We start from the raw sequence: 25,663 nt of genomic DNA on the forward strand, positions 1-25,663 counted from the left end.
GATGCAATGTGTCTACGCAATCCCGCTACGGCTGAGCATGCGCTCTTAGAGATCCCGGGTACAGGTGGGGTCCGGCAGCAGGCTGCCGGCCATGGTAAGAGGGGGGGGGGATGGTGGGAACTGGGGAAGGTGACGCGCTCTTCGGGTCGGGGTCAGGCTTGGGGCAGGCAGGCCGATGCTGGGTTGTGATATAGAGAATGCGCGGGAGGGACCTCCGACGTGGGTTACGATTTGTTATTCCCGGGCTGCCTTTGCGCTCAGGTCACGTGCGTCAACAACCGCGATACTAAAACTGAGCGCTCACTGTGCGTCAAATCCATCAAGTGCTCATGAGGGCTTTAAAACCATCGTATTCAGTATATTCTGAATCCCCATTTGAAAGATGAAGAAACGGAGGCCAGAGAGGTGGAATAACTTGCCCGGGGATCCACAGCTATGTGGCTTTAGCAGTCAGAATTGGAACTCATATCCGGTTCCAGAACCCAAAGCATCTTTCACTGCACTACTCAAGGTGTGAAACTGCACCTAATAAAGCCCTTGTGCTTCCGTTTGGCTCCTTCCTCTTTCTCTCCTCCTCCATTCTTCCCCCTCTTCCTAACTAGGCAAAGGAAACACCAGTTCCCTTAAACCCCCCGATGACGCCTTAATCTGACAGATTGGGAAAGTTATTGTGTTAAGTATCTAACAAATTTGTTCTCCACTGAGACAGTGATTGTTTAGTTTCCTGCTTGGGGAAGTGTTCAGCCTTATGGATCCAGTGCCCAGCCCAGAGCTGGCTCTCGCTAGGCAGCTGTTTAGTGAATGAAGGCTGTGCCTCTTTCCCATGCCTACTTGAACTGCCTGGAGGAAAGAGGACCAGTTTGAGAGTCAGACTCTGCTCCACTCACTCTCTGTGTGTTCTTGGGTAAATGTCTTACCTTTTCTGGCCGTAGTTTCCTCCATGGTGTGAAGTGGATGCAGTGGTTCCTATTTCACACAGCTTTTGTGAAGATCCCATGAAGTTAGTTAGTTAAGCGTCTGGCTTTCCCTTTCCCTCCGTTTTTGGCAATAATGGTGCACTCACAAGACTGGCGGGAGCCTCCAGGTTAAGATGCTTTGCAGATGTTCGTTGTGTGATGAGCACGGACGGTTGAGTTCTTTGAGAGAAATGATCTTTTGTGTCCCTTCCAGGCCACCCTCCTCCGAGCAGTGCTGCGGTTGCCAGGGCCAGCTGTGCCGGGAAGGCCACTCCATGGGCTGCGCTGCTGCAGTGGACAGGAGTTTAGGAGGTGGGTGGGGAGCAGGTCACCCACCTCGAAGGAGAAACCACCAGGCGCAGAGACAGAGAAATTCCAGATGATTTACCGGTTTGATGGCATCAGAGCCTTTCGGTATTTGTCGCAGCTGAAGGTGGCACAGACAGCCCTGACGGTGTTGGCCCTGCCGCCTGGCTTTTACTGGTACTCCCAGGGCCTCATGACTTTGAACTCCCTGTGTCTCGTGGGTGGAGTAGCTGGCTTTGCCTTGGCCATGCTGTGCTGGATGAGCTATTTCTTCCGGAGGCTGGTGGGTATCCTATATGTGAACGAGTCAGGCACCATGCTGCGAGTGGCCCACTTGACCTTCTGGGGCTGGCGGCAGGACACGTACTGCCCAGTGGCCAACGTGATCCCTATGACGGAAAGCCAGGACCGGCCCCAGGAGCTTTTCGTTCGGATCCAGCAGTACAGTGGGGAGCAGACTTTCTACCTCACCCTGCGCTACGGACACGTCCTGGACAGAGAGCGTTTCAGACAGGTGTTTGGGATGCTGGAGACGCTGAAGTGAACAGCTGGGCGCTGGGCTTCCAGGTAGCCCTGGGCCACCTGGGTCTCAGACAGAAGGCTGAGGGTGTGGGTGAGGCCAAAGAAGGGTCTGACAGCTGGAGACTTTGCCAGGGGCCCTGGGAAACTTGTCTGTTGGGATGAAGACATTCATAAAGGGGATGCTAGTAACCCAGTTTAGGAAAGAGGCCTTAGTGCAGATTTTACTGCACTTGTGTATGACATTGTTAGGTGATGGCTAAAAGAAGCTGTGCCCAGTTCACTCAGATAGAACAGTGCTGAAATGGGAAGACAGGTATTGGAGAGGGAACAGAGGACTTGGAGTTGGAAGACTTGTGTTCTCTTTGTCCTTAACTCCCTGTCTGGGGGCAGGTAACAGTCTCTCTGAACTTTGTTTTTCACATTTGTGAAGTGGAAAATCCTGCTTGTCTTGTGGGGTGGGTATGAGAATAAAGCATAAATGTCAAGTGCTTTGCAAACTCAGCAGGTGAGAGCAAGCATTGTTAGTTCCGATTCGACGGTATGGTGGATCCAGCAGTGATTGGGACTGGGATGCAGCCTAGATGAAGGTCATTTCACTCTGCCACCACTCTGCCAGATGGTAACTGCACGACTAGGGCAGGAGTGTTATCCAGGTGAGCACAGCACCCTGCCGAGACTGTTCACTACCCAGGGGTCCAGGGGCTCTTCAGTGGGATGCCTCTGTGGACTTTGTGTTCCTGGGCCAATTTTTTTTTTTTTGGGGGGGGGGTATTTTTCTGAAGTTGGAAACAGGGAGGCAGTCAGACAGACTCCCACATACACCCGACCGGGATCCACCCGGCATGCCCACCAGGGGGCGATGCTCTGCCCATCTGGGGCGTTGCTCTGTTGCAACCAGAGCCATTCTCAGCGCTCGGGCCAACTTTGCTCCAATGGAGCCTTGGCTGCAGGAGGGGAAGAGAGAGACAGAGAGGAAGGAGAGGGGGAGGGGTGGAGAAGCAGATGGACGCTTCTCCTGTATGCCCAGGCCGGGAATCAAACCCAGGACTCCTGCATGCCAGGCCAACACTCTACCACTGAGCCAACAGACCAGGGCCCCTGGGCCAATTTTTTGCCCAAAGAATGGGTTCTCAAACCCTGGCTCCACATGTAGAATCGTTTGGAGAGCTTTTTAAAAAGGTGCAAACCACGCCCCCAGGTGGTTCTCTTGTAGCCTGGGTGGGCTCTCACCACACGGGAGGCGAGAGCCGGGATTCTCACCAGCCTTGGCATGAAAGAGCTTCCACTTCAATGCGTGGTCTGCTCACGCAGCACCAGCAGAGGGCACACAGAGCAAATGCATCGTCCGTCCCTTTCTTCCTGAGCTAAAACCCCAGATCTCCTGACGCTGGAAATCAGGTTAGGGCTTCTACAGCAGGTGTGGGCAGCACCTGGGAGCTGTCCAAAAAACCTCCTAAATCAACATCAAAAGAGTCAGCAAAACTGGCCTGTGTTCAAGCCCTGCAGATTCTGGGAGAAGCTGGGCATTGTATTTTTTTGCTTCTCAGGTACTTCCAAGGCACTCCCAAGTTTTGTGTGGGGCTTACTTTTCCCCAAAACCATGCAGCAGTTTCTCAGAAAATGGAAGTGGTCTTTAGATTCAGGTGGTGGATATACTTGGTTATTACCCCTTTTGACAACAATTCCAAAATAGTAATCTAGTAGAAATACCCAAGCACCCGGATGAGGATGCTCAATGAATGTTTCTAATAGCAAATCAAACAAAACAATAGCACCAACTGGAGTAAACTAAGTTTCCATTAGTAGGCAACACAGTTAATGAAGTGTTGGTAAACTGTAATTGAAAAATAAAATTTTAAAAATGTTTGCTTGGCCTGACCAGATGGTGGTGCAGTGGATAGAGCGTCAGTCTGGGATGCGGAGGGCCCAAGTTCGAAACCCCGAGGTCGCTAGCTTGAGCATGGGCTCATCTGGTTTGAGCAAGGCTCACCAGCATGAGCCCAAGGTCGCTGGCTTGAGCAAGGGGTCACTTGGTCTGCTGTAGCTCCCTGGTCAAGACCCATATGAAAAAGCAATCAATGAACAACTAAGGTGCCGCAACGAAGAATTGATGCTTCTCGTCTCTCCATTCCTGTTTGTTTGTCCCTATCTGTCCCTCTCTCTGTCTCTGTCCCCCCCCCAAAAAAAAAATTTGCCTGGCTGGTGGTGGCACAGCAGATAGAGCATTGACCTGGGAAGCTGAGGTCTCAGATTTGAAACCCCAAGGTCACCAGCTTGAGTGCAGGTTCATCTGGCTTGAGTGCATACTTACCAGCTTGAGTGTAGGATTGCCCGCTTGAGCATGGGATCATAGCCATGACTTCATAGTTGCTGGCTTGAGACCAAGGTCACTGGCTTGAGCAAGGGCTCACTGGCTCGGCTAGAGACCCCCAGTCAAGGCATGTAGGAGAAGCAATCAATGAACCACTAAAGTGATGTAACTACAAGTTGGTGCTTCTCATCTCTCTCCCTTCCTGTCTGTCTGTCTCTCTTTCTCCCTCTTTCCCCATGCTTTCTCTCACTAAAAAAAAAGTTGGGCCCTGGCAGGGTTGCTCAGTGGATAGAGCATCTTCCTGGTGCGTTGAGGACCCAGGTTCAATCCCTGGTCAGGGCACATACAAAAAACAACCAATGAGTACACAACTAAGTGGAATGAGTTGATGCTTCTCTTTCCCTTCCCCCTCTCTGTCTCTCTCACTCTCTTTCCCTTCTCCCCCCAAATCAATGGAAAAAAATGTTAGTAGGTCCATATTAAGGGATATTACATGGCCCTTAAAAAGAGTGAGGTTGAACGATCTCTGTTGATGTGGAAAGGTAACCATGAAATGGTGTTATATGGAAAAAAACGAGTCTCCGAACAATATAGTTTTGTGTGATCTTATTTGTGTTTAAAAAGCAAACATTCCTAATTGTTAACAGTCATTACCTCTGGGGAGAGGTTTGGGGTGGGTGAAACAAAGGGAACACTTCTACTTCCAACTTGATAACCTAGCATTTAAGATTTTCAGGAGCATGTCCTGTCTTAACAAATGAAGGAAAGTGCTGTGGTAAACTCAGTCCTCCATCCTTTCCTCCTTACGTTGGCTTTCTAGGTAAAGAAACATTTCTCAACCCTGAATTCCCACTCTGGACTTGGAAGCTGAGTTGACAGTCGGAAACATTCAGTCATTGAAAGTGTCAGTGAGACGTACTGTGTTTGTCTCTCGTAGACTGGCTTTCCTTCCCGTCCGCTCAGAACCGTGTGGACTTTGTATAAGCCCCAGGACGCATATAATGTAGATGCAGGGACCTGGGGGGGGGGGTCTGTAGCATGTTAGTTTTCAGTGGTAATTGTTATGGACTGAATTGTCCTCTCTAAAATCCATATGTTGAAACCATAAGCCCCAATGCGATGGTGTTTGGAGGTTGGGCTTTTGAGAGGTGATTAGGATTAGATGAGGTCTTGAGGGTGGGGCTCTCATAGTAGATTAATGTCCTAAAAAGAAGAGGACAAGACTCTAATGCACTAAGGAATGCCATATGAGAGCATAACCAGAAGAAGCCTTCAGCCTGACCTGTGGTGGCGTGGTGGATAAAGCATTGACTTGGAATGCTGAGGTCGCCGGTTCAAAACCCTGAGCTGGCCCGGTCAGGGCACATACAACAAGCAATCAATGAGCAACTAAAATGAAGCAACTATGACCTGATACTTCTTGTTTTCTTCCCTCCTCTCTCTGTAAAATCAATCAATAAAATTAAAAAAAAAAAAGAAGCCTTCACCAAGGATCTGACTGGACTTCCAGCCTCCTGAATGGTGAGAAGGAAGTGTTTGCAGTTTGGGCCGTCCAGTCTATGGTGGTGTCAGCCCGAGCTAAGACGGAGTCCTCCAGACCAGAGTGATGTCAGCTGTAGCTGGGGACGTCCCCATTGTGCGTGGCTGAGAGCTGTTGTCCTTCTTCCACTGGTTACCAGAAATGAGACTTACCTTGTCAAAGGGCCAGATGTCCCACCCCAGCTCATCATTAAGTGACCCCGTTTAATGCACTCCCCAGAACAGATCTGGTTGTGCTAGGCTGCATGCAGGGCCAGCCTGGGTGAGTTTCCCAAATAACTAGGGCTGGAGCTTTCCTTTTGCTGCTTTATGACTTCAGGACTTGTGAGTCTCCAGATGGAAAGCTAAGTCCCCTCTGACCCTCAGGCAGAGTCCAACTTTTATGGCCTTGTTTTGATCCTGCAGCATTCAACTATAAAATCTTGGCTGATTAGAGTTAATCAAGCAGAGCCAATACCATCTGGCCATGTTTGTACCAACTCGAGGGACAAAACATCTGTTTTACTTATTAACAGTTGAAATATATTCCAGGATTCGGTTGAGTTTACCTGTGTTGGGAAATAGATTTAATATTTACAAGTGGGAAGCTAACTCTAATAGAAATAGGTTATTTACAACAGTGTTTTTCAACTGGTGGTCCACTAGAAATTTTGTGCCTGTCCACTAAAGAGTTAAGCACCCTGATGTATGAACATTATAGACCCAATGATCTTGGGTGAATTTACTTATGGTCAGGTGATTTCTGCCTTAGTGGTCCCTGAAATAATTCTCCTATTTTCATTGGTCCCCAAGTGTAAGAAGGTAGAGAACCACTAGTTCAGAACCATATATGCGACACTATTCACAGAAATGCATCAGCGAAAGGAAGTAACATATTAAGCACCTGCTATATGCCAGGTGGTTATTACATGATTTTATGGAATCCTCCCAGTAACTGTTCAAGTTGAGAGGCAGAGAGAGGCAGTAGATACAGGGTGAAGCAGTGGCTTTGAAGCAAGACTTTGTGTCTGCTAGAATCCCAGCCCTGGCACTTCCTAGCTGTGGCCTTGGGCCAGTTATACATTCTCGTCTCGGTTTCCTCACCTGTGAAGCGATGATAATAATAAAGCACCCACTGAGGGTGGTGGAGGGGACTGGCTCGCTACAGGAAAAGCACTTTAAATAGCTCTTGGTCCAAGGGAGCATTCGAGTGTTAGTGAGCATTACTGTTATCAACCCCATTTTGCAGATGAGGCTCTGAGAGGTAAAGTGACTTGTTCAAGGTCACTCGGCTAGAAAGCAGCAGAGTTGGGTCATTCTACCACCTTGTCCTGCCTCCCCAGTGGGGAAGAAGCACAGAGAATAGAAAACTGATTATTTTTAGGGAACAGTAGTTGATCGTGAGGTTCTGGCACCTTCCCCCCACTTGCCTTAGGACTGCATATTTAGGATGTCACACTAGTATTCACGGGTTCAAGTACATGTTCCGAGGCCGGTGGCCAGGCCGGCTGGGAGAAAGGTCGCTGAGTCATCAGTTGTCCCCATCCTCAACCAATCTCAAGCTGTGTGTATGCACACGCAAGCACACGTTTGATTACATATGTGTCATCTCTGATACAGCTGTGTGTACACTGCCTTCCAAACTGATTTTCAGCAGCTCCCCTAAACTACTCCATGAGCTTCAGTTTCTTCATACTAAAAATAGGCATACAAATCCATAGCTCCTAGGTTTGTTGTGAAAATTATAAAGCACCAGAAGAATATGCCTGCACACTGTAGATGCTCAACAAATGATAGTTATCACTGTGTGATTATTTAAAAAATACGTTTAATGGTAGATATTGCCTAACAAGTCTATTGTTTCTTGAACATATTGCATGTCCAAGGTGGGAGAAACCTTGGAAATCACTGGGTCCAAACCGTACTTTTTACAGGTGAGAAAAAAAAAGGGTGATAGAGGCCTGACCTGTGGTGGCACAGTGGATAAAGCGTCGACCTGGGAACACTGAGGTCGCCAGTTTGAAACCCTGCACTTGTCTGGTCAAGGCACATATGGGACTTGATGCTTCCTGCTCCTCCCCCCTTTCTGTCTCTCTCTCTCTGTCTCTCGTATGCTCTCTCTCTCTCTCACACACACACACATTCTATCTACTCTTTAAAATGAATAGATTAAAATAAAAATAAGGGTGATAGTGGCCACGAAGGGCAGCTGGGAGTGGCCATGAGATGCACCGTGCGCTTCCAGGTGCTTCCAGGTCAGGACGCCGGGAGGATGAAGCTCTGACTCCCTTACGTGGGTGCTCGCTGGACAGCCCCTCTGGGCCTGCCCATTGATTCCAGCCACTCGTCAACTTACTACCTCAGAGAATCTGATTTAATTGGTTTGGGGCGGGGCCCCAGCATGAGGATTGTTTATAGAGCCCTGTAGGTGAGGAAAGTGCACCCAGTGTTGAAAGTCATGCATGTTTTGGGTTCTGTGTTTTTCTTTCCCTCTCCATCCCTCCTATTATTGTCCTAGATAGGACACCAGGGGATCTTGACTGTAACAGTGTCCTGACCAGTCCCCCCACCTCCCTGTTTGGCATGGCGAACACTCAGGATGAGTCTTCTCAAATGCACACTAGCACACTGTCCTGCCCCAGCCCTTCCGTGGCTCCATCACTGTGTGGGAGGCGGGCGTGCCCTCAGCACGGCACAGGAGGCTCTCTCCATCTGAGGCCCGCCCATTTCTTTGGCCTCATCTCGAGGCTGTTCTGGGATCCCTCCCTTTGCCATCTAGTAGTGCTGAACAGCGGAGAAATGCTTTGTCTCACCCTGCCTTTGTGCCTTCAGTTAGCTATTCTCTTGATCTGGAATGCTCCCCCCTCTGAGTCCCTGGAGCATTTTGTGCTCAGCCTCAAAGAGGAAACTCAGGGACCCAACTCCCACCCCACAAAGGCCTGTCCTTCATGCATGTACAGTATCCAGGGTCTTCCTGTGTCCGGTCCTTAGGCTGGGTTCCTGTGACCTCTGCCCTACTAGGAGGTGAGCTGATGGTTAAGGACCACACTTTGTCCATCCTATCACATGGTATGTCCTTAATGAACCCTGCTGAAATTAATGGCCTCACAGTGCTTCCCAAACCCAATGCAGAATGTTCCCCAAAGACGACCCTAATAAGTGCTTGCCAAATAATTACTTCAAACCATTTCCAGCCAAAAAAAAAAGGCCACATTCACTCTGATATTTCCATTATAAATATATTTTTTTTAAATTTAACAATACTGATTAACACAGGAAACAGATTTAATTCATGGAATTGTGCATATGGTCATCAGTTACATTGCGACATGTTAATTTCTTTGTCATTTATTGGCACTGTCAACAGAATACTGTAAACAAGATCACTTCGTATGGGTGAGTCGGCGATGCTCCCTAGCTAAGGTTTTCTACCATGAGCTAATATATATATATATAGCTAGACAGACAGATATATTAATGCACACATTTTTGCATGGTTACTGAGTGTCAGTAAAAATTATAAAAAAACACCCATTTATAATAAAAGGGAGGATGTGCTAATAATTGCTATTACTGGACCTTGTTTTCTGTAAAAATGATGAGATTTGCTAGAGATGTTTACTAAACTCGATGGCACTAATGTTTGATGGATCTATTTCCAGACCTTCGGCCACAGAAGCACTTCTCTGCGGGCTCTGCCCTACATGGTAACCTGTCTGCTGCATCCCCCCGCCCCCTGGAGCTTTCACCAACCTCTTCCAAGTTCCTACCATCTTGAGCTCTGCTGAGAATTCTTTCCCTTGAAATTCATCCAGCCAGTCCTCCACCCCCAAAAGCAGATGTCTCAGGAACTCCTTATGCCCTGAGCCAACAAGAACTTGATAAATGGCTTTAAAAGTTCTGTGAGAATAACTTCCCTTGGTAAGGAGTGAATAAGGCTGGAAATGACTTTCTAGAGACAAAGTAGTTGCATTATACTGTTAATGCCCTCTGGAGAGAAAACAAAATATTAGAGCCACTCTCTCCACCTAAGAGAGCCACATCTCTGATTGTGCCTTAGTGTAAAAATCTTTCGGACTCCAGGAATCTTATTATATATTTGTATTTAGTGCTAAAGTTCTTAGGAGATAGCATACTCATGCCAATACATGAATCATGGTTTGCTGTGCATTTTGCTTGTTTGTTAAATAAGGCCTTGAGTCCTGGGCTATTGCCTGTGGAATCTGAATCCCCAGTGAAAGGTGTGGGGCCGTGGACTGGTAGGTCTTTGCACATGCTGTTCCCCTTCCATAACACTCTTCCTTGCCTTGCCTGTTTGGTGAATTCTTGCTCATTCTGCAAAACTCTGTTCAAATGTCACTTTCTCCTTGAAACCTCTTCTCACCCTTACGTGGATTGGGGCACTCCCTCCAATTTCCTGATACTCCTATCCATACCTCTGCTATAGCACTTGCCACTGAAGGTTGAATTATTGGTTTGAGGGTCTGTTGTCCACAGTGGGCTCTGAGCCCCTTGAGAGCAGGGACCATGTTTTATTTCAGGTATGTAATCTTAGTGGTTAGCACTGGGCCTGGGGCAGAGCAGGGAGTCAATGCAAGTTTCATGAATGAATGACTAAATAAATAGACAAACGAGTGAAGCCACACAGAGAGAGGGAGGCATACATCTCCATTCAATTGGCAGCGTAAACAGCCTTACATTACACACGGCAGAACTTCTTTAAAGCAGTGGATTCGCACTGACTGCAAGAATGCAAAGTGAACAGGAACTCACGGATCAGTCCGTGTCCCTTGGGCATGTGACTGCCTTTTGTTCTCAACAAGAACAGGTCAAGAGCGGAAGCTGAAAAAATCACTTTAAGATCTTTGGATGACTAATTGCTAAAAGAGCAAAATGCCGATCTTCCCAAACGGTCAACCAAAGCATTGGAAGGTGAAGTGGCTTCCTTTTGGATGGGGAAGCCAGACTTCCTCTGTCTGCCCTTTGACCAGTCCTTCAATGCTCTAGGACTACCAGATGCTCTTTTTGGAGACCGCGAACTCAAATCAGTTCCAAGAATGTCTAGCCTTCAGCAGATTTGCTGTAGCCTCAGCCACAGTGCAGGCGAGCCTTTAAGTCCCACGGGCCTGGTAATCGCCACGCTCCTTCGTGTCAGGAAAACCTCTAACTGGGCGTGGCAAGCACAAGGAAACCACCTTAACTCAACAGCCTGTATTTTTCTGTGTGGAGTCGTGATGCCTTTTATTTATGATGCTTCCCTTAAGAAGAGATCTAGTTTAGGGTTGCTCAGAAGTAGAGCAAAGGTGGATGAGCCAAAGCTAGAGCAAGTCTCCTGGGTGAGGGGTCCAAGAAGCAGACCCCAGATGCCGGGGAGACAGGAGGAGGTGACTGCTGTCCCGGGCCCTGGGCTCAGGCTCCCAGGAGATTGGTTGCAATTCTGAGCCTTCAGCTCACCTGTGTCCCTGTGTGCCCACTGCTCAGGCTACAGTTTTGTCTTTGAAGGTCTTGGTCGACATTTATCAGGAAGAAAGCGCCTGGGGGAATGAAGGACGGCCATTTGTGGTGCCACCCAAGAGTCTCCAAAGCTCTGTCCTTAGGTGCACTGGGATGAGTGGCCCAAGTCTTCAGAAGGCTAGAAGACCCCTTCCCACGCCCCCTTATGCAGCCTTTATGTCCCTACAACCCTGCCTTTCTATGACCTGTCCTGTCCTTCACTGAACTGTGTCCGGGACACGCTCAGAGCTCCAGGGGTTGGGTGAGAGGGTGAGCATGTTTGCACAGGGCACAGGAGCCAACATCCTTGATATCAGAAGATGGCACTTGCAAGGGACCAGAACTCTGGAGTACAAGCCACCAGTCCCGGAAGCAAGTGTCATTCCCTGACTGGCTTCCGAAGAAATTGTTGGGGTCAAGGGTGAGCAGAGGTATGACCAGAACCCTCTTGGCCCATCCTAAAACTGTCCGGGGCTCAAGCACAATTCCTGGGCTTACACCGATGGACGCCATCGGCTCTGCAGGGAGGAAAACCGAGCCAGTCCCTCCATCCTCTCCCTTCCCCCCAAGCCACCAAAAGAGTCCCCTCCCCACACACCACCCTTCAGTTTATGCATTCACCTCTGAGACTTTAAGTGAAAACATGAATTAGGCAAACTAATCAATTTGACAACTGTTGAGATCAGGGCTTCCTCAGAGCATAGCGGAAATGGCTTCTTTACTTGAAGTCAGCTAAGATGTCGCTGAAAATATTGAGGAACAGGTGTGCGTGGTGATCCCTGAAGACCAGAGTGGGACGGAAACGAATGGATTTGTCTCCGCAGCCTCCCAATACCACGCCTGAAAGAAATGGCAGGAGGTCAGTTAGGAGCGTGGGCTCAGAGTCGCAGGCGATGACAGCCAGGAGGGAGCTTACGCACAGGGCCACCCCCTCCCATCCACGTCATTCTTTCCACCGGGCTTCTGGCTCTCCGTCCTGCCATCCGCCCATCCAGCTTCGTTTCCTTTCTTCTTTCATCCATCTCATCCATCCTTCTATCCCCTCCCTCCCTCTTTCCAACTTTGAATGTCTGCTCCACTGCCCCGAACTAGGTCTGATGAGAGAGAAATCCTGAGATCAAGTCCTTGCCTCTCAGAAACTCGCGGTGTGGTGGAGAAAGAAAACAAGCAAATTTAGGAAAAGTGAGGCAGGTAGAAGCATGCATGTGGGGCAGAGCTGTCACTGAAGAGGGACAGACCGGGTTATTACAGGGTCACTTCACTATGGAGTGGCTGGGTGTCCCTGTCTCAGTCGCTCAGCGTCTCTGAAACCCCGTTTTCTCCCTTAATGAGGAGGCAAAGACTTGATCTCAGGCTGAAGATCAGCCTTGCCCTTCTGGGCTGGGGCACGGGTTCCCTAAGATGGTACAAGTGAGACATGATGCTCGACACATAGCGGGTACTCCCATCTCACCACTATCTCCCCCCACTTAAAACTCCCGGGGCCTCCCACAGCTCTTAGGAAAGAGTCCAGAATCTTGGACCTGATTCACAGGCTGACATGAGGTGGTTCGGGTCACCCCTCCTGCTTCACTCCCCCAGCCCGTGGGTTCCTAATCATGTCCTATTCTTTCAGTTTCTCCAGCTCCATCCTGCCTCAACTAGCTGTACATGTCCCTCCCTCTGCCTGAAATGCTCATCTTTACCTTCTTTACCAGGGCAACTCCTGTCCATCTGTCAGGACATAAGGTAAAATGCCACTTCCTCAAGGAAGCCTTCCCTGATTTCCTGGAAATTTTCCCCAGCTGTTAACTCTCTTAGGCCCTTTTCCTCTTTCCTAGAATTTATAAATGTAATGGGCTGCTTATGAAATAGTCTCTTCAATGTCATTTTTCCCTGCTAGACTGTAAGCTCCTTGAAGGAAGGGACCCTCATGGTCTTGCTCATCATTATGATTCTGTCTAGTGTTGGTCCCAGTCATCTCAGTGAATATTTGGTGAATGAATTGATATATAAGGAAATCCCCCAGTAACTGGCTTTTCTTTTGAGAAAGAACATTCAGAGTGTTTTTAGTCCTGTGTACCACCTGCCCCCCATACCAGGGTAACACGGCGCCCCGGTGAAGCCCAGCCCCCACTCCTGGTCACCTTACCTTTGTTCCTGGCTATTAAAATGAGTTTATTCCGTATGGATTCGTCTGGAGTGTCGAAGGAGCAGAAGGTGCCTCGTCCTCTCACTCTGCTGATGAACTGGGGATACCGGGACTGCAATGAGGGGGAACAAGGCTGCCATCAAAGCCTGTCACCTGTGTGCCAGCTGGCTCAGTGGCTGTGGTGCCTCAACTGCCCCCCAGGGACCAGTCCTTGGGCCTCTGCTTGGACTGGCAAGGCCACTGTGGGGTTTGAAGCTCTGGTTCTGGAGACATCTAGTCCTGGGTTCAAAACCCAGGCTGGGCAACTCATTTGAGTGGCCTTGCCTCAGTTTCCTCTTCTGTGAACTGAAGGATATAAATGCTATTGATCCCAATGTCATATGGTTAGAATTTATTGAAATGAGATCCTAAGCCCAGGGCCTGGCACTTGGTAGGCACTCAGTAGATAGCTGCCATCTTTGTTTTTTAGCAATTCTTCTAGAAAGTGGTGATTGATTCTTCTAAGAAAAAGCTCACCCTCACTCAAGGCTTTGAGGTTGGGAATTATAATGGGATGAACAGTGGCCTCTTCCCCAAATTTATATTGACTTAGAACCTATGACTGTGACCTTGCTTGAGAATAGGGTCTTTGCTGATGTAATTAGGTCAAGATGAGGTCATGCTGGATTAGGGCGGGCCCTCGATCCGATGATTGACATCCTTATAAGAGGGAAGTGCATCACAGACACACACAGGGAGGGGAGAAGGCCGCGTGCGAACAGGAGCAGAGGTGAGAGGGATGCAGCTGAGGCCAAAGGACACCAAGGGTTGCCAGCGCTTCTAGAGCAGCTGGAGGGAGGACTGGGGTGGTCCTCCGAACCTCCGGATGAATCACGGCTGCCGGCATCGTGACTTCAGACTTCTGGCTTCCAGAATGATGAAAACAGATCCTCGTCTAAGCCACCCAGTTTGTGGTAATTTGTTACAGTGGCTCTGGGAAGGAACACAGTCGCCCAGAGGAAAGGATCGCGGTCCCTCCCACTTGCCATCGTCCATGTGAAGGACAGCAAACAGGGTTTGGGTAACACAAAATAATTTTAGGCACTGGGAGCAAAGATAGGGGACAAGTGTCATTTTGTTACAGCCCCCTGATAGAAATTGGAGATAAGGTTGTCCTGGTGATAACGAAGGCCCGTGCGTAGCTAGGCTCTTGCACGCCGCATGACCTCAAATCCCCACTCCACTAGTCGAGGACGCATTTTCGTCACCACAGGTGAGGAAACCAGGCATGGAAGTCACTCCAGCACTTACCCTGGTCATCCTTAGACTGATGGGGGCCAGTGATTTGAATACACTCCTCTCTCCCATCAGAGTCTGGAGGTTGGGAACCAGGTCTCATCCATTTGGACACCCTTATGTGGCCCTTGTGACACACATACGTGGGCACTCACACAGCACATGGTAACTTTGATTAATTAATGCAGGAACGAAAATCCCTCTCCTCTCCTCAATGTCTGGCTTTGATTGCTGCCTCTAGGCCTTCAAATCTAATTGCGTCCTTTGACTCACCCATTTGTCTAGTTCATTGTTTTAGGGCATTCCTGTAATCTTACCTCCTTCTTGCCATAAGGATGCCTAACTGCTCCCATAAATGAGCCCACTCAGGCTCCTAAAAGCAAGCTGTCAGTCTTGCTCTGGGATGTTTCCATGGAAGACATTTTTGTGGCACTATCTTGTATATGGAACATACTGTGAACCCTGAGAAAGAAGACACCTACTATGAAGGGCTTTTGGTGGCTAACTGGGCTCAAATAAAAAACAAAACAAAACCAGGCCCTGGCCGGTTGGCTCAGTGGTAGAGTGTCGGACTGGCGTGTGGAAGTCTTGGGTTTGATTTCTGACCAAGGCACACAGGAGAAGCACTCATTTGCTTCTCTACCCCTCCCCCTCTCCTTTCTCTTTATCTCTCTCTACCCCACTCGCAGCCAAGGCTCCATTGGAGCAAAGTTGGCCCGGATGCTGAGGATGGCTCCATGGCCTCTGCCTCAGGTGCTAGAATGGTTCCAATTGCAGTGGAGCAACGGCCCAGATGGGCAAAGCATCGCCCCCTGGTGGGCATGCCGGGTAGACCCTGGTCAGGCACATGCGGTAGTATATCTGTCTGCCTCCCCCCTGCTTCTCACTTCGGAAAAATACAAACAAAACAAAACAAAAACAAAAACAAAAAACACAAACCAAACAGAGCCTAGCAGCCATTTCTATAGGGGCCTCTCATGCAAACTGCACTTCAAGGAGAAGCCTGCACTGAACCACCTGCCTGCACTGTGTTCCAGCCATCTGAGTCAGTCCTTATAAAGAACTTCTTGGAATCCTATTTCAACCAATAGGACTGAGGCTTTCCCCATCCAGCTGGAGCTGCACAGCTCTGACCAACCAGAGCAGTTCTATTCTGACCAATCTGGACAGTGTCTTAAGGGTCAATCTAACTGTGAGGATTTGGAGTCCTCATTTGCATGAGGATAGACCAATCAGGGACCAGGGGCAGGGACTTCTGTTTATATAAGTCAGCTCCTTTCTGGCTCTGGGAACACACTTTCCCTTTCCACCAAAGACTGCAGACTGTTTCTTACACTGACCAAGCAGAGCAGAGCTGGAGAGGGCTTGGCCTCCGGGCTATCTCAAAGCCTTGCTTTATCACAGTTGATCTGCTTTGTACTGAATAGTTTTCTTTTTCACTGCATCCCAAATTGGAGATTCCTGTTGGCCATCAGTTGACGCCACTTGGGTAAACACTGGCCTCCACACCCCTTCTCAGGGCAGGCAGCTTTGGTCAGGAACCTTCAAGCTGCTTTCTCCTCCAGGACCCACCCGTAGGACTAAGCCTGGTGGCATCAACTGGGACATTTAGAAGAGCTACAAGAAAACATTCCTGGCATGCCTTCCACCCTGGGCCTTGCTTCTCACTCACTGTATCTGAACGCCCATTTCTGTTCCTTCCCGAGTCACATGGTTATCTTGTCATCTGTGACTCTCCCATTGCTCTCTCTCCCACTCACCTGGCAAGGGACATCTCAGACTAGATACCCTTTTGCTCCTTTTTTATCCCAGCACTGACTTCTTTGGGTCCCATCCCTGCCCCTTGCCAGGCTGTGAATTCCGCCTCTCTGTCACTTCTTAGCCTGAGAGCCAGGCCTGACACCTGGCTCAGTAGGAAGGCTGCCATCATTCTGCATGGACCTCGTGGGAAGGCAGTGCAGATGAGACCAGGGGGCAGCCATGTTTGTGACAGCGTATTACAACCAGACCCCCACTAAGCCGGGCCCTGGCTTTGTCAACATCTATAAGCAGGGCCCAGACATCAGCCAGGGTAATAAAGGACACCTGTCACTTCTCCTGCCCCAATGGAGGACAGTGAAGGCGCTCCCTAGCAGGAAGGAAGGGCCTAACCCATTGCAGAGCCTTTTTCTAGGGCCTGCTCCAGCCCCACCTCAGTTTAACTACAAATCCACCGGAAGAAAAGCAAGAGAAATTCTGCCCAGAGGGCCTTGGTTGTCTAAACAGCCACACTTAAGCAAACCCTCAGAGACTTTGCAATCAGGCGGATCGGGGTTGAACTCTGGCTCCCCGGCTCCTCCTCACCTTCCCATGGCTCCTTTTCCTCATCCAGAAAATGAGGACACGCCTATTTCCCTAAGTTCGAATGGTTCTGAGTGAGAGTTGCCAGATCAAATACAGGATGTCCAATTAAATTTGAATTTCAGATAAACAACTTACAACTTTTTAGTATAATATGTCCCAAATGTTGCCGGGGGTATACTTTTATGCTAAAAGGAAAGTTGCTGTTTGTGAAGTTAGACTGGCATCCTGTGTTTTATACTTTGCTAAGTCTGGAACCCCTGTCTGGGGGCTGTTTGTGAAGTTAGACTGGCATCCTGCGTTAGACTTTGCTAAGTCTGGAACCCCGTCTGGGGGCTGGGGGCGGTCCCTGGTATCCTGCCCCCCCCCCCCCGCCCCTGCCAGAGGAGCAGGTGTGCTGCTATGCTGAAGGGCTCAGGTGCTGCCCTGGGGCTGTGGGAGCCAGGGGTGCAGTCCTGGGAGACCTGGGGGAGGGCCTGGCGGGGTGGGCACCTGGAGGTCCAGTAGCCCTGTGAGCAGGGCCTTCCCGGCATGCGCTGCGTTATTCAGAAGGTCCTCCCGCTTGATGACATTGATGACCTCGGCCAGCAGCAGGTTCTTAGACGGGTCCCCCAGCCAGGTGTTAAAGATCCGGTATGGCTGGAACAAGACACGGGGTGTTGGGAAGTTTCACGCATGGGCGCACCCTTCAGGGGCGCACTTCCCCCTGAGACCTTGTCCCCTATTTAAGAAGTAACCCAGTGAGCATCTACTAAGGGATGATAACACATATTTACCTCGTTGACTTCTTCCCATAACAACAACCTGTCGGGCTGTGTGACTATTAGGGAGACCAACTTCTTCACATGCTGGGGAAATCCCTCAGTCTTGGGGAAATCAAGACAGTTGGCCCTAAACTATAATCTTCATTTTATAGAGGAAGCTAAGGTTCTGAGAGGTAAGTGATTTGTCCAGAAAAAATACAGCTCGTAGGTAAGTAGACTCAGGATCGGGTTGATGACACTCTGGCCCTCAGAGAATATCCAATTTATTTCTTCATGAATTATTCAGGGTGTAAAAGCAGCCATCCAAAACATATTTCCTAGCCTCTCTTTCAGTTAGGAGTGGCCATGGGACCAGATCTGCATCAGAGTATTAGAAATGAAATGTTGTGGCCCTGGCCGGTTGGCTCAGCGGAAGAGCGTCGGCCCAGCGTGTGGAAGTCCTGGGTTTGATTCCCGGTCAGGGCACACAGGAAAATTGCCCTTCTCCACCCCTTCCCCTCTCCTTTCTCTCTATCTCTCTCTTCCCCTCCTGCAGCCAAGGCTCCTTTGGAGCAAAGCTGGCCTGAGTGCTGAGGGCGACTCCATGGCCTCTGCCTCAGGCACTAGAATGGCTCCAACAGCAATAAGCAATGCCTCAGATGGGCAGAGCATCGCCCCCTGATGGGCATGCCAAGTGGATTCTGGTCCGGTGCATCCGGGAGTCTGTCTGACTGCCTCCCGACTTCTAACTTTGGGGGAAAAAAAACAACGAAATGAAATGTAAGATTTCTGAGAAGGCCACTAAAGATAAAGAGTGGTTTCCTCCTTTTTCCTTCTTACTGCCTAGAATTGGGATGTGATGGCTGGAGCTCCAGTAGCCATTTTGAGCCACGAGGCATCCTTGAGGGTAGAAACTACTGCAGGAATGGTGGAAAGAAAGATCCTAAGCTCCTGATAACTGTGTGTGTGTGTGTGTGTGTGTGTGTTTATAAACATCCATGTGTACACGAGGTAGTACAATGTAGTAGTTAAGGGCAGGGCTCTGGGTTTGAATCCTGGCTTTATCACTTAATGGGCTGTGTGATCTTAGACAATCATTAGTAAAATAGGAGAGAAACATAGCACCTACTTGGTCAGATTGTTGTAAAGAGTAAAAGTACATGAGGAGTACTTAGAACTGGGTCAGGCAGAGAGTAAATACTCGGTTCACAGCAGCAGTTATTAACACGCAGAAAAATTAGAAGACTGACAAGGGACTGATAGGAAGTCAGCCCTGCCTAGAGAGCAAGGGTGATCATAGTAACTGGCTAGTTAAATCTATAAGAAGTGGGCCTCAGAAAACCTCTGTGACACACTAACTGTCCACTCAATTCCTGGTTTGTGAGAAAGGAGCAGTTAGGAGAAAGTGATGCTGCTTCACCCACCTCCCTCCCCTTCCTGGGAACAAGAGAAGGGTGGGGTTGGCACTCACGGCATTGGGCCTGAACTCCTCCTTGTGGAAGAAGCCCCCGGTCATCATCTTCTTGCTGAAGGTCATCACATCTGCAGGGTCATCCAAGCCCCAGTGCTCGTGGGCCCAGAACTTGCCAGTGCAGCCCCCTCCGGTCTGGACCTCATCCACCAAGAAGGCACAGCCATGCTGGAGAGAGAGGAGGGAGAAATACACACCCACCACAATCCACCAACCCTGACCCTGCCACCCAGCCAGAGTCCTTGCTTTCTGAACTGCCAAGCCGAGCCCGTGGTCTTAAGAAAAACTAAACAATGCTTGAGCGGGCAGTTTCACCGGAGCTGTGCCTGGGTTTCCTCCAGGAGCTGAGCTGGAGTCAGACCAGAACGTGGAAGGCCCGCCGAACCCAAGCACGACAGTACAGTATTTCATTCGGTTTCAGTCCCTGAGCAAGCTGACCTACTGGGGGGGGAAGCAGGGCCCAGCAGCGAAGCCTAGCCCTGTTTCCCAAACATCTGTTGTCACGTTTCCCAGTTCTGCTTAGCATCAGGACTGCTATTCACTGAGCGTTTGTGTTTAAATCAAGTCATGTTATATCACTTTCATCTGTGAACTTGTTGGTGGGATGTGCCATTTGTACACTCGGGACGTTAAAAGAAACACGATATTAACATAAAGCCTGTTCATTCTGCCTCTGTTGAATGTGGACCACACTGAGCTGAATGAGGAGGTGGGGTCCCCAGAAAGAACAGGGTGGAGGCAGAGGCCTTCCCAGGAATCTCTTGATTGCAAAAGCCTCTGACTAAGACTGCTGGCTGGCTGGAGGCTGGTTTTGCAATAAGATTTCAGGGAAGAATTCCCTGTCCTGCCTCCGCCCCCAACTTCTCTCCCTGTGCGACCAACAGGCAGCCTCTGAACATTTGGAACTTTACAAGGGCCCCGAAGCTAATCCTTGGCTCTGGGATACCAGCTGGAAATGGCCTGTGGCCCCATCCGACCTTGGCCAGTGCACTGACCTTCCGGGAGATGTCTCTCAACTTCCGGAAGAAATCGTCAGAGGCGTGGTTGTCTCCACCTTCAGACTGGATGGGTTCCACGATAATCCCAGCCACCGTCTTCTTCTTTTTCCGATATTTCACAATCAGGTCCTCCACCTGGATTCCAAAGCGAGAAATGACATCGGCTTGTGGAGGCCATTGAGCAGCTCCCATGGATGGGCATGAGCGGTCCCGTGACCCCCTGGAAGTTACGTTGGAAATGTATTTGTGTGCACTTTGCGTGAGGACTGGGATGTCCACTCAGAGCCACACGTGTGAACTGGGATGTGTCCTACTTAGGATTTGTACTAGCCCCTGCAGGGATACAGACTGCTAACTTGGAGCCTCACTTTCCTAACCTGTATAACGGGCATGCTGACACAATCTATTGTTGTTATTGCTGTATTATTATTATTGCTAGGAGAGTCCTTTCTGTGAAGAACCTGGGATGAATATTTGTTTAAATAGCTGAGGCAAAGCTCACCTCTAGTGACAGAAATCCAAGCAGTGGTTGTACAGAGTAGGGTGGAGCTGGGGGTTCTAGATTGACTAATCAACCTGATCCAAGTAAATTTCCAGGGTGATGATAAGATGCCCATGATTGGAGTGATGGTTATTTATTTATTTGTCAAAATTTATTGAACTAGGCGTTTAAATGAGTGCATTTTATGGTATGTAAATTTTGTTAATAAAATGGAAACTGATTTTTTAAAACTCTTTTAACAGTGCCTGACCTGTGGTGGTGCAGTGGGTAAAGCGTCAACCGGGAACGCTGAGGTCGCTGGTTCAAAACCCTGTGCTTACCTGGTCAAGGCACATATGGGAGTTGATGCTTCCTGCTCCTTCCCCCTTCTCTCTCTCTATCTCTCCCCCTCTCTATAATGAATTTTAAAAATCTTAAAAAAACAACAACAAAAAACCCCAACTCTTTTTAACAGTGAAGGGGTTGTAAGAAAAGCTCCTGACTGTGTCTAAGTGGTTATATTTTTTGTACTCTTGTTCTAATATGGGCATCCCCTATAGATAATTAAAGAGTTGGAGCTGTGGTACTTTATTAATAATTTAATAATTATACATAATTAAAAACCCCCAAACCATACAGCTAGCTAGAAAAACAAGGCTGATCTTCCTCCATTGTGCAGAACTAAGGAAATTCCATTGGTTTGGATGGTGTGATTTAGCCTCAGTCTCTACCCGTCACGCCAAGGGAGCTCTGAGATGCTTTTCTCTGCTTCTAGAAAATGTTCGCAAGTTGTCATCATGTGGTTATTTTCTCATTTGTTCAGCGCTGTGTTTCCTATGACCCTACACTGCCCAGTAAGGTGGCCATGAGCCACAGGTGGCTACTGAGGACTTGCAATGTAACTGGTCTAAACTGAGATGTGTCTGAGTATAAAACTCACACAGGATTTTAAAGACTTAACATGAAAAAAAGGATATAAAAATATCTCGTCAGCCTGACCGGTGGCGCAGTGGATAAAGTGTCGAACTCGAAGCTGAGGACTTAGGTTCAAAATCCCGAGGTCACTAGCTTGAGCCCAAGGTCGCTGGCTTGAACAAGGGGTCACTCAGTCTGCTGTAGCCCCCCAGTCAAGGCACATATAAGAAAGCAATCAATGAACAACTAAGGTGCTGCAACGAAGAATGGATGCTCTCATCTCTCTCCCTTCCTGTCTGTCCCTATCTGTCTCTCTCTCTCTCTCTCTGTCCCTTTCACACACAAAAATTTTTTTTTAAGTATTCATGTTGACCTGATACTATTCTGGATGTATTGGGCTCAAAAAAATGTTATTAAAATTAATTCCACCCATTCCTTTTACTTTTATAAAATGTGATTATTAGAAAAGATATTAGGACACCCGTGGCTGGCCTTCCCTTTCTATTGGACAGGCTATACTCGACTCTATTATCTTCTCTTTTATTTACCACAAAATACACAGTGCCTTGCACTTGGCTTCACACCTCTAGGTGTTAACTATTACTTTAAAAGAATGATGCGCCTAAGAGGAAAAGCAACCTCAAATTAGCTTTATTTGACTTCAAATCCCAACCTGAAGAGTGGAAGTCACTTCCCCTCAGCAACAAAATCCTTCCAGTGTCTTACGTGGAGCCCCATATACGGAACAGACTGAAGCGGGACTCTTCGGGTAGACGCGGAGGCCTGGCAACAGAGGCCACACGTCCTCAGCCCCGCCCCTGCCCCCTGCACCCCCTCGGCTCCCAGGACGCGAGAGAAGGCTGCAAAGCAGTGGACTAGACTCAGCAGGGATCTCCAAACTTTTTACACAGGGGGCCAGTTCACTGTCCCTCAGACCATTGGAGGGCTGCCAAATACAGTGGTCCTCTCACTGACCACCAATGAAAGAGGTGCCCCTTCCAGAAGTGCAGTGGGGGCTGGATAAATGGCCTCAGGGGCCTGCATTGTGGCCCGCGGGCCGTAGTTTGGGGACATCTGGACTAGAGGATCCTGTGTGACCTTTTTCTGTGAGCTGCCTGATATTCTTCCCATACATTCCTTTTCTCTTGTTCTGGACCCACTGAAGCTTGCCTCCAAAGAAACCTGAATGATACTGAAATTGGCATCAGGAGTGGGGTGATGGACGCTGGGCAGCAAAATCAACATGCCATGCGTTACCTTTCCCAATGATGAGCATGGGATAGGAGGCCTCTCTGTCCCCACGTCCCTCCCAGGGGGTGCCATGCAGGCCCCAGATAAACTCTTTGTGCCTCTTCTCTGGGGAGAAGTCTCAGGGTGGCGAGGGGGTGGGGGGGATGGGGCTGAGAGAAGGGGCTGGAAGGTGCGGTGTTACCTCTTCCAGGCAGCGAGCCTCCTCTTGTTGGTTCTCCTTCACAAACTCCTCCAGAGGGTACTTCAGCCGCGGGAACGGTGCAATGGGCCAGTCGAAGGAAGGGATGTCGATCTTGTGAATAGCTTTGGAGTGCGTGGTCGCTAAGCAACCTAGGCCCCCCCCATAAAACAGAAGAGCCGATGGTTGGCTGGGGGCAGCACAGTGAACCGTTGTCTTTAAAAAGGAGACAACGGGCATTTCAAGCCAAGACCTCGGATGCCCAGAGGGGTCTGTTGCCTGCAGAACCCCAGTCCCTGTAATGTCCTGAAGTTGGGGCAGAACCTGTGAACCGTTAGTGTGTGTGCATGTGTGTGTCGGTGTGCGAGCATGTGTATTACTTTCTCATTCATCATATCAAGGAGTAAAGCACAGGCTTTGAAGGCAGAGAAACAAAGGTCCAAATCCTGGCTCTGCCACTGTATGGCCTTGGAATGTTCCCCTTCTTGCCGAGCCTCAGCTTCCCCCTCTGCCAAGTGGCAATCACAATCCCCACTCTGCAGAGTGGTGTGGGTTAAAGGAGACGAGGCGGGGAGACCTCCAGTGCGAGGCCAGAGGCAGCCGCCACTACTGTTGCTGCCGCGGTTACTCTAACCGCCACTTCGGGATCCCCGCGGCCCCTGCTTACCCATGGTCCTGCCGTGGAACGCACCCATGAAGGAGAGGATGCTGTAGTCGGGGCAGCCAGGGGCCTAGAAACAAGAAAGAGTGGTCATCAGTCACGGTTGTGAGAAGTGGGGGACCCTGTCGTGACCCCTGAGAGCGTGGAGGAGCACCAGAGTCTATTAGGTGTCCCTTCTCAGGCCGAAGTTCCAAACTACAATAGACCGCTTCTTCTGTAGCTAGCCAACAAGATGTTTTGTTCACGTGGCCCCCCCAAATATTTATTTTATTTTATTTATTCATTTTAGAGAGGAGAGACAGAAAGAGAGGAGAGAGAGACAGGGGGGAGGAGCTGGAAGCATCAACTCCCATATGTGCCTTGACCAGGCAAGCCCAGGGTTTCGAACTGGCGACCTCAGCATTTCCAGGTCGACGCTTTATCCACTGCGCCACCACAGGTCAGGCCCAAATATTTTTAAGTAAGAGATTTCACACAGATATCTGCATTGTCTTCTCTCAAGTCCTGCACCCTCTGGGCCCATTTTGGTTGCCCAAACCTAAAGTCCGGGCGGGCGCACCACTCCAGGGCCCCCTGCCCGCCTCTCTCCTTTACATCACCTGCCATCACCTGCTGGCCCGCCTGGGGCTTTTGAATTTTCAGCCCATCTGCAGGCTCTTCTAACTCCTACCGGCTCTTCCCGGTTCCTGCGTGCTCTGGCTTCCGCAGTAGCCAGGTGGGCCAGGTGCTGACAGGTGCCTCCCACGACACGAGGCGGAGCGGGACACCTCACAGAAAATGCATGTCCCAGGCTTTTGGACCAGGTCTGCTGTCCCAGAGCGGGAGGACCCCCACCATGCTGTCTCCCCCGGACAGCTGCCCTATGTTCAGGAGGGACACCTGAACCCTCAGTCCCCTCCCAGGCCCCAGTCCATGGTACAGCTGCATTCTTTTCTGACCCTCCACCTGGCAAGGACCGAGAGCTGTTTCTAGCTGACTCAGGTGGACTACTGAGGATGCCACAGAGGCAACCATGGGGCCCCTAGTCTCTGGGAATTTGCTACAGCACGTTCTTAGGCTGGCTGATCTCCACCAGGTACCTGAGACCCCCGGGAAAAGCTCTAAGACTCATCCACAAGCGCCAGTATACTGTCTTGTCATTTCCCTTTGTTAAGGAATGGAACAATTTCCTTTGGTTCTCTAAATGTAATATATATATTACATATGTTTGGCTGCAGACATTAAACAGGAGAAATGAGATCTAAAAACAATGATGAACTAGGGTGACCACAGATATCAAATGAGAAAGAGGTAGGGCATAACCCATTTCTTATAAAAAATGGCCTGAAGAAAAAAGAAAAAGCTTAAGTTTATGTAGGTTTGTATGAATGTGGAGAATATGGGTCTATTGCTAACAAGAGGCAGGATTAAAATAAAAAATTAAAAAAGCACAAAAGAAAAAAGTAATCTCAGCAACCCATAGGCATTTCATTATGAACATGTTAGCAGGATTTCTTATAGTAATTTCCTGTATGCTTATTTATAGTGTCCACACAATTCACATTCCACTGTCTTCACTAAATTATACAAGTATGTCTCTAGACAAAGAGAAATCCTTTCTATTTTTTTTTTTTGCCATGGGAGATTGTGGATGAATATCTAAAGTGTATAATTGAGTTCAGTGGTCTTTGATTTTTTTTTTTATATCAGCAGGCATTTTTGTCTAAATTGTAATGGGATCCCAACATGAAAGGGGGAAGGACAGCTGTGCTCTGGTTGAAGCTGGCTGCAGAGCTTGGATCTACCCTTTTGGTTTTTGCTGTGGTCCCCACCACCGCTGTACCCCAACAGTGGCCTCCTTTGTGCCTCTGAGAACCCCTGCACTTAAGTCCCTTTTCCCTAATACTAGATATATAGGTGCTTTCCAATTTTTTAGGTTTATCATTACTCTAAACATCACTAGGGTGAATATCCTTGTACATACATTTGTGTTGACATTTTGGATTATTTGAGAAAATTCAGGCAGTTGTCCTTGGAAACTATTGTTCTGGGTCAGGAAGAGCTCTACTTGATACCAAGGGAATGAACTAGGGAGGCAGAATGGTTGGGGACCAGTTTTTATGGACTGAATGCT

At 49.0% G+C, this 25,663-nt stretch overlaps 2 protein-coding genes across 2 annotated transcripts in view; one reads left to right on the top strand and one right to left on the bottom strand.

Annotated features, from left to right (window-relative positions):
- Positions 1 to 41: 41 nt before the first annotated feature.
- TMEM186 (transmembrane protein 186) lies at positions 42 to 2,285 on the top strand. Its single transcript, XM_066382639.1, has 2 exons — positions 42 to 94; positions 1,171 to 2,285. The coding sequence occupies exons 1-2, from the start codon at positions 92 to 94 to the stop codon at positions 1,804 to 1,806; spliced, it is 639 nt and encodes a 212-aa protein (XP_066238736.1). The 5' UTR covers positions 42 to 91; the 3' UTR covers positions 1,807 to 2,285.
- A 6,548-nt stretch (positions 2,286 to 8,833) lies between these two features.
- The window catches only part of ABAT (4-aminobutyrate aminotransferase), a 96,904-nt gene continuing 80,074 nt past the window's right edge, over positions 8,834 to 25,663 (bottom strand). Inside the window, exons 10-16 of the mRNA XM_066382645.1 lie at positions 23,557 to 23,620; positions 22,893 to 23,041; positions 20,062 to 20,199; positions 19,067 to 19,234; positions 17,345 to 17,491; positions 13,238 to 13,349; positions 8,834 to 11,946 (exon numbers count right to left, since the gene is read on the bottom strand). Of these exons, the coding sequence (XP_066238742.1) occupies positions 11,825 to 11,946; positions 13,238 to 13,349; positions 17,345 to 17,491; positions 19,067 to 19,234; positions 20,062 to 20,199; positions 22,893 to 23,041; positions 23,557 to 23,620 (900 nt within the window). The 3' untranslated portion in view covers positions 8,834 to 11,824. The remainder of the gene's footprint in view (positions 11,947 to 13,237; positions 13,350 to 17,344; positions 17,492 to 19,066; positions 19,235 to 20,061; positions 20,200 to 22,892; positions 23,042 to 23,556; positions 23,621 to 25,663) is intronic.

The sequence above is a fragment of the Saccopteryx leptura genome, chromosome 4 (assembly GCF_036850995.1).
Source record: "Saccopteryx leptura isolate mSacLep1 chromosome 4, mSacLep1_pri_phased_curated, whole genome shotgun sequence".
Taxonomy (NCBI): Eukaryota; Metazoa; Chordata; class Mammalia; order Chiroptera; family Emballonuridae; genus Saccopteryx; species Saccopteryx leptura.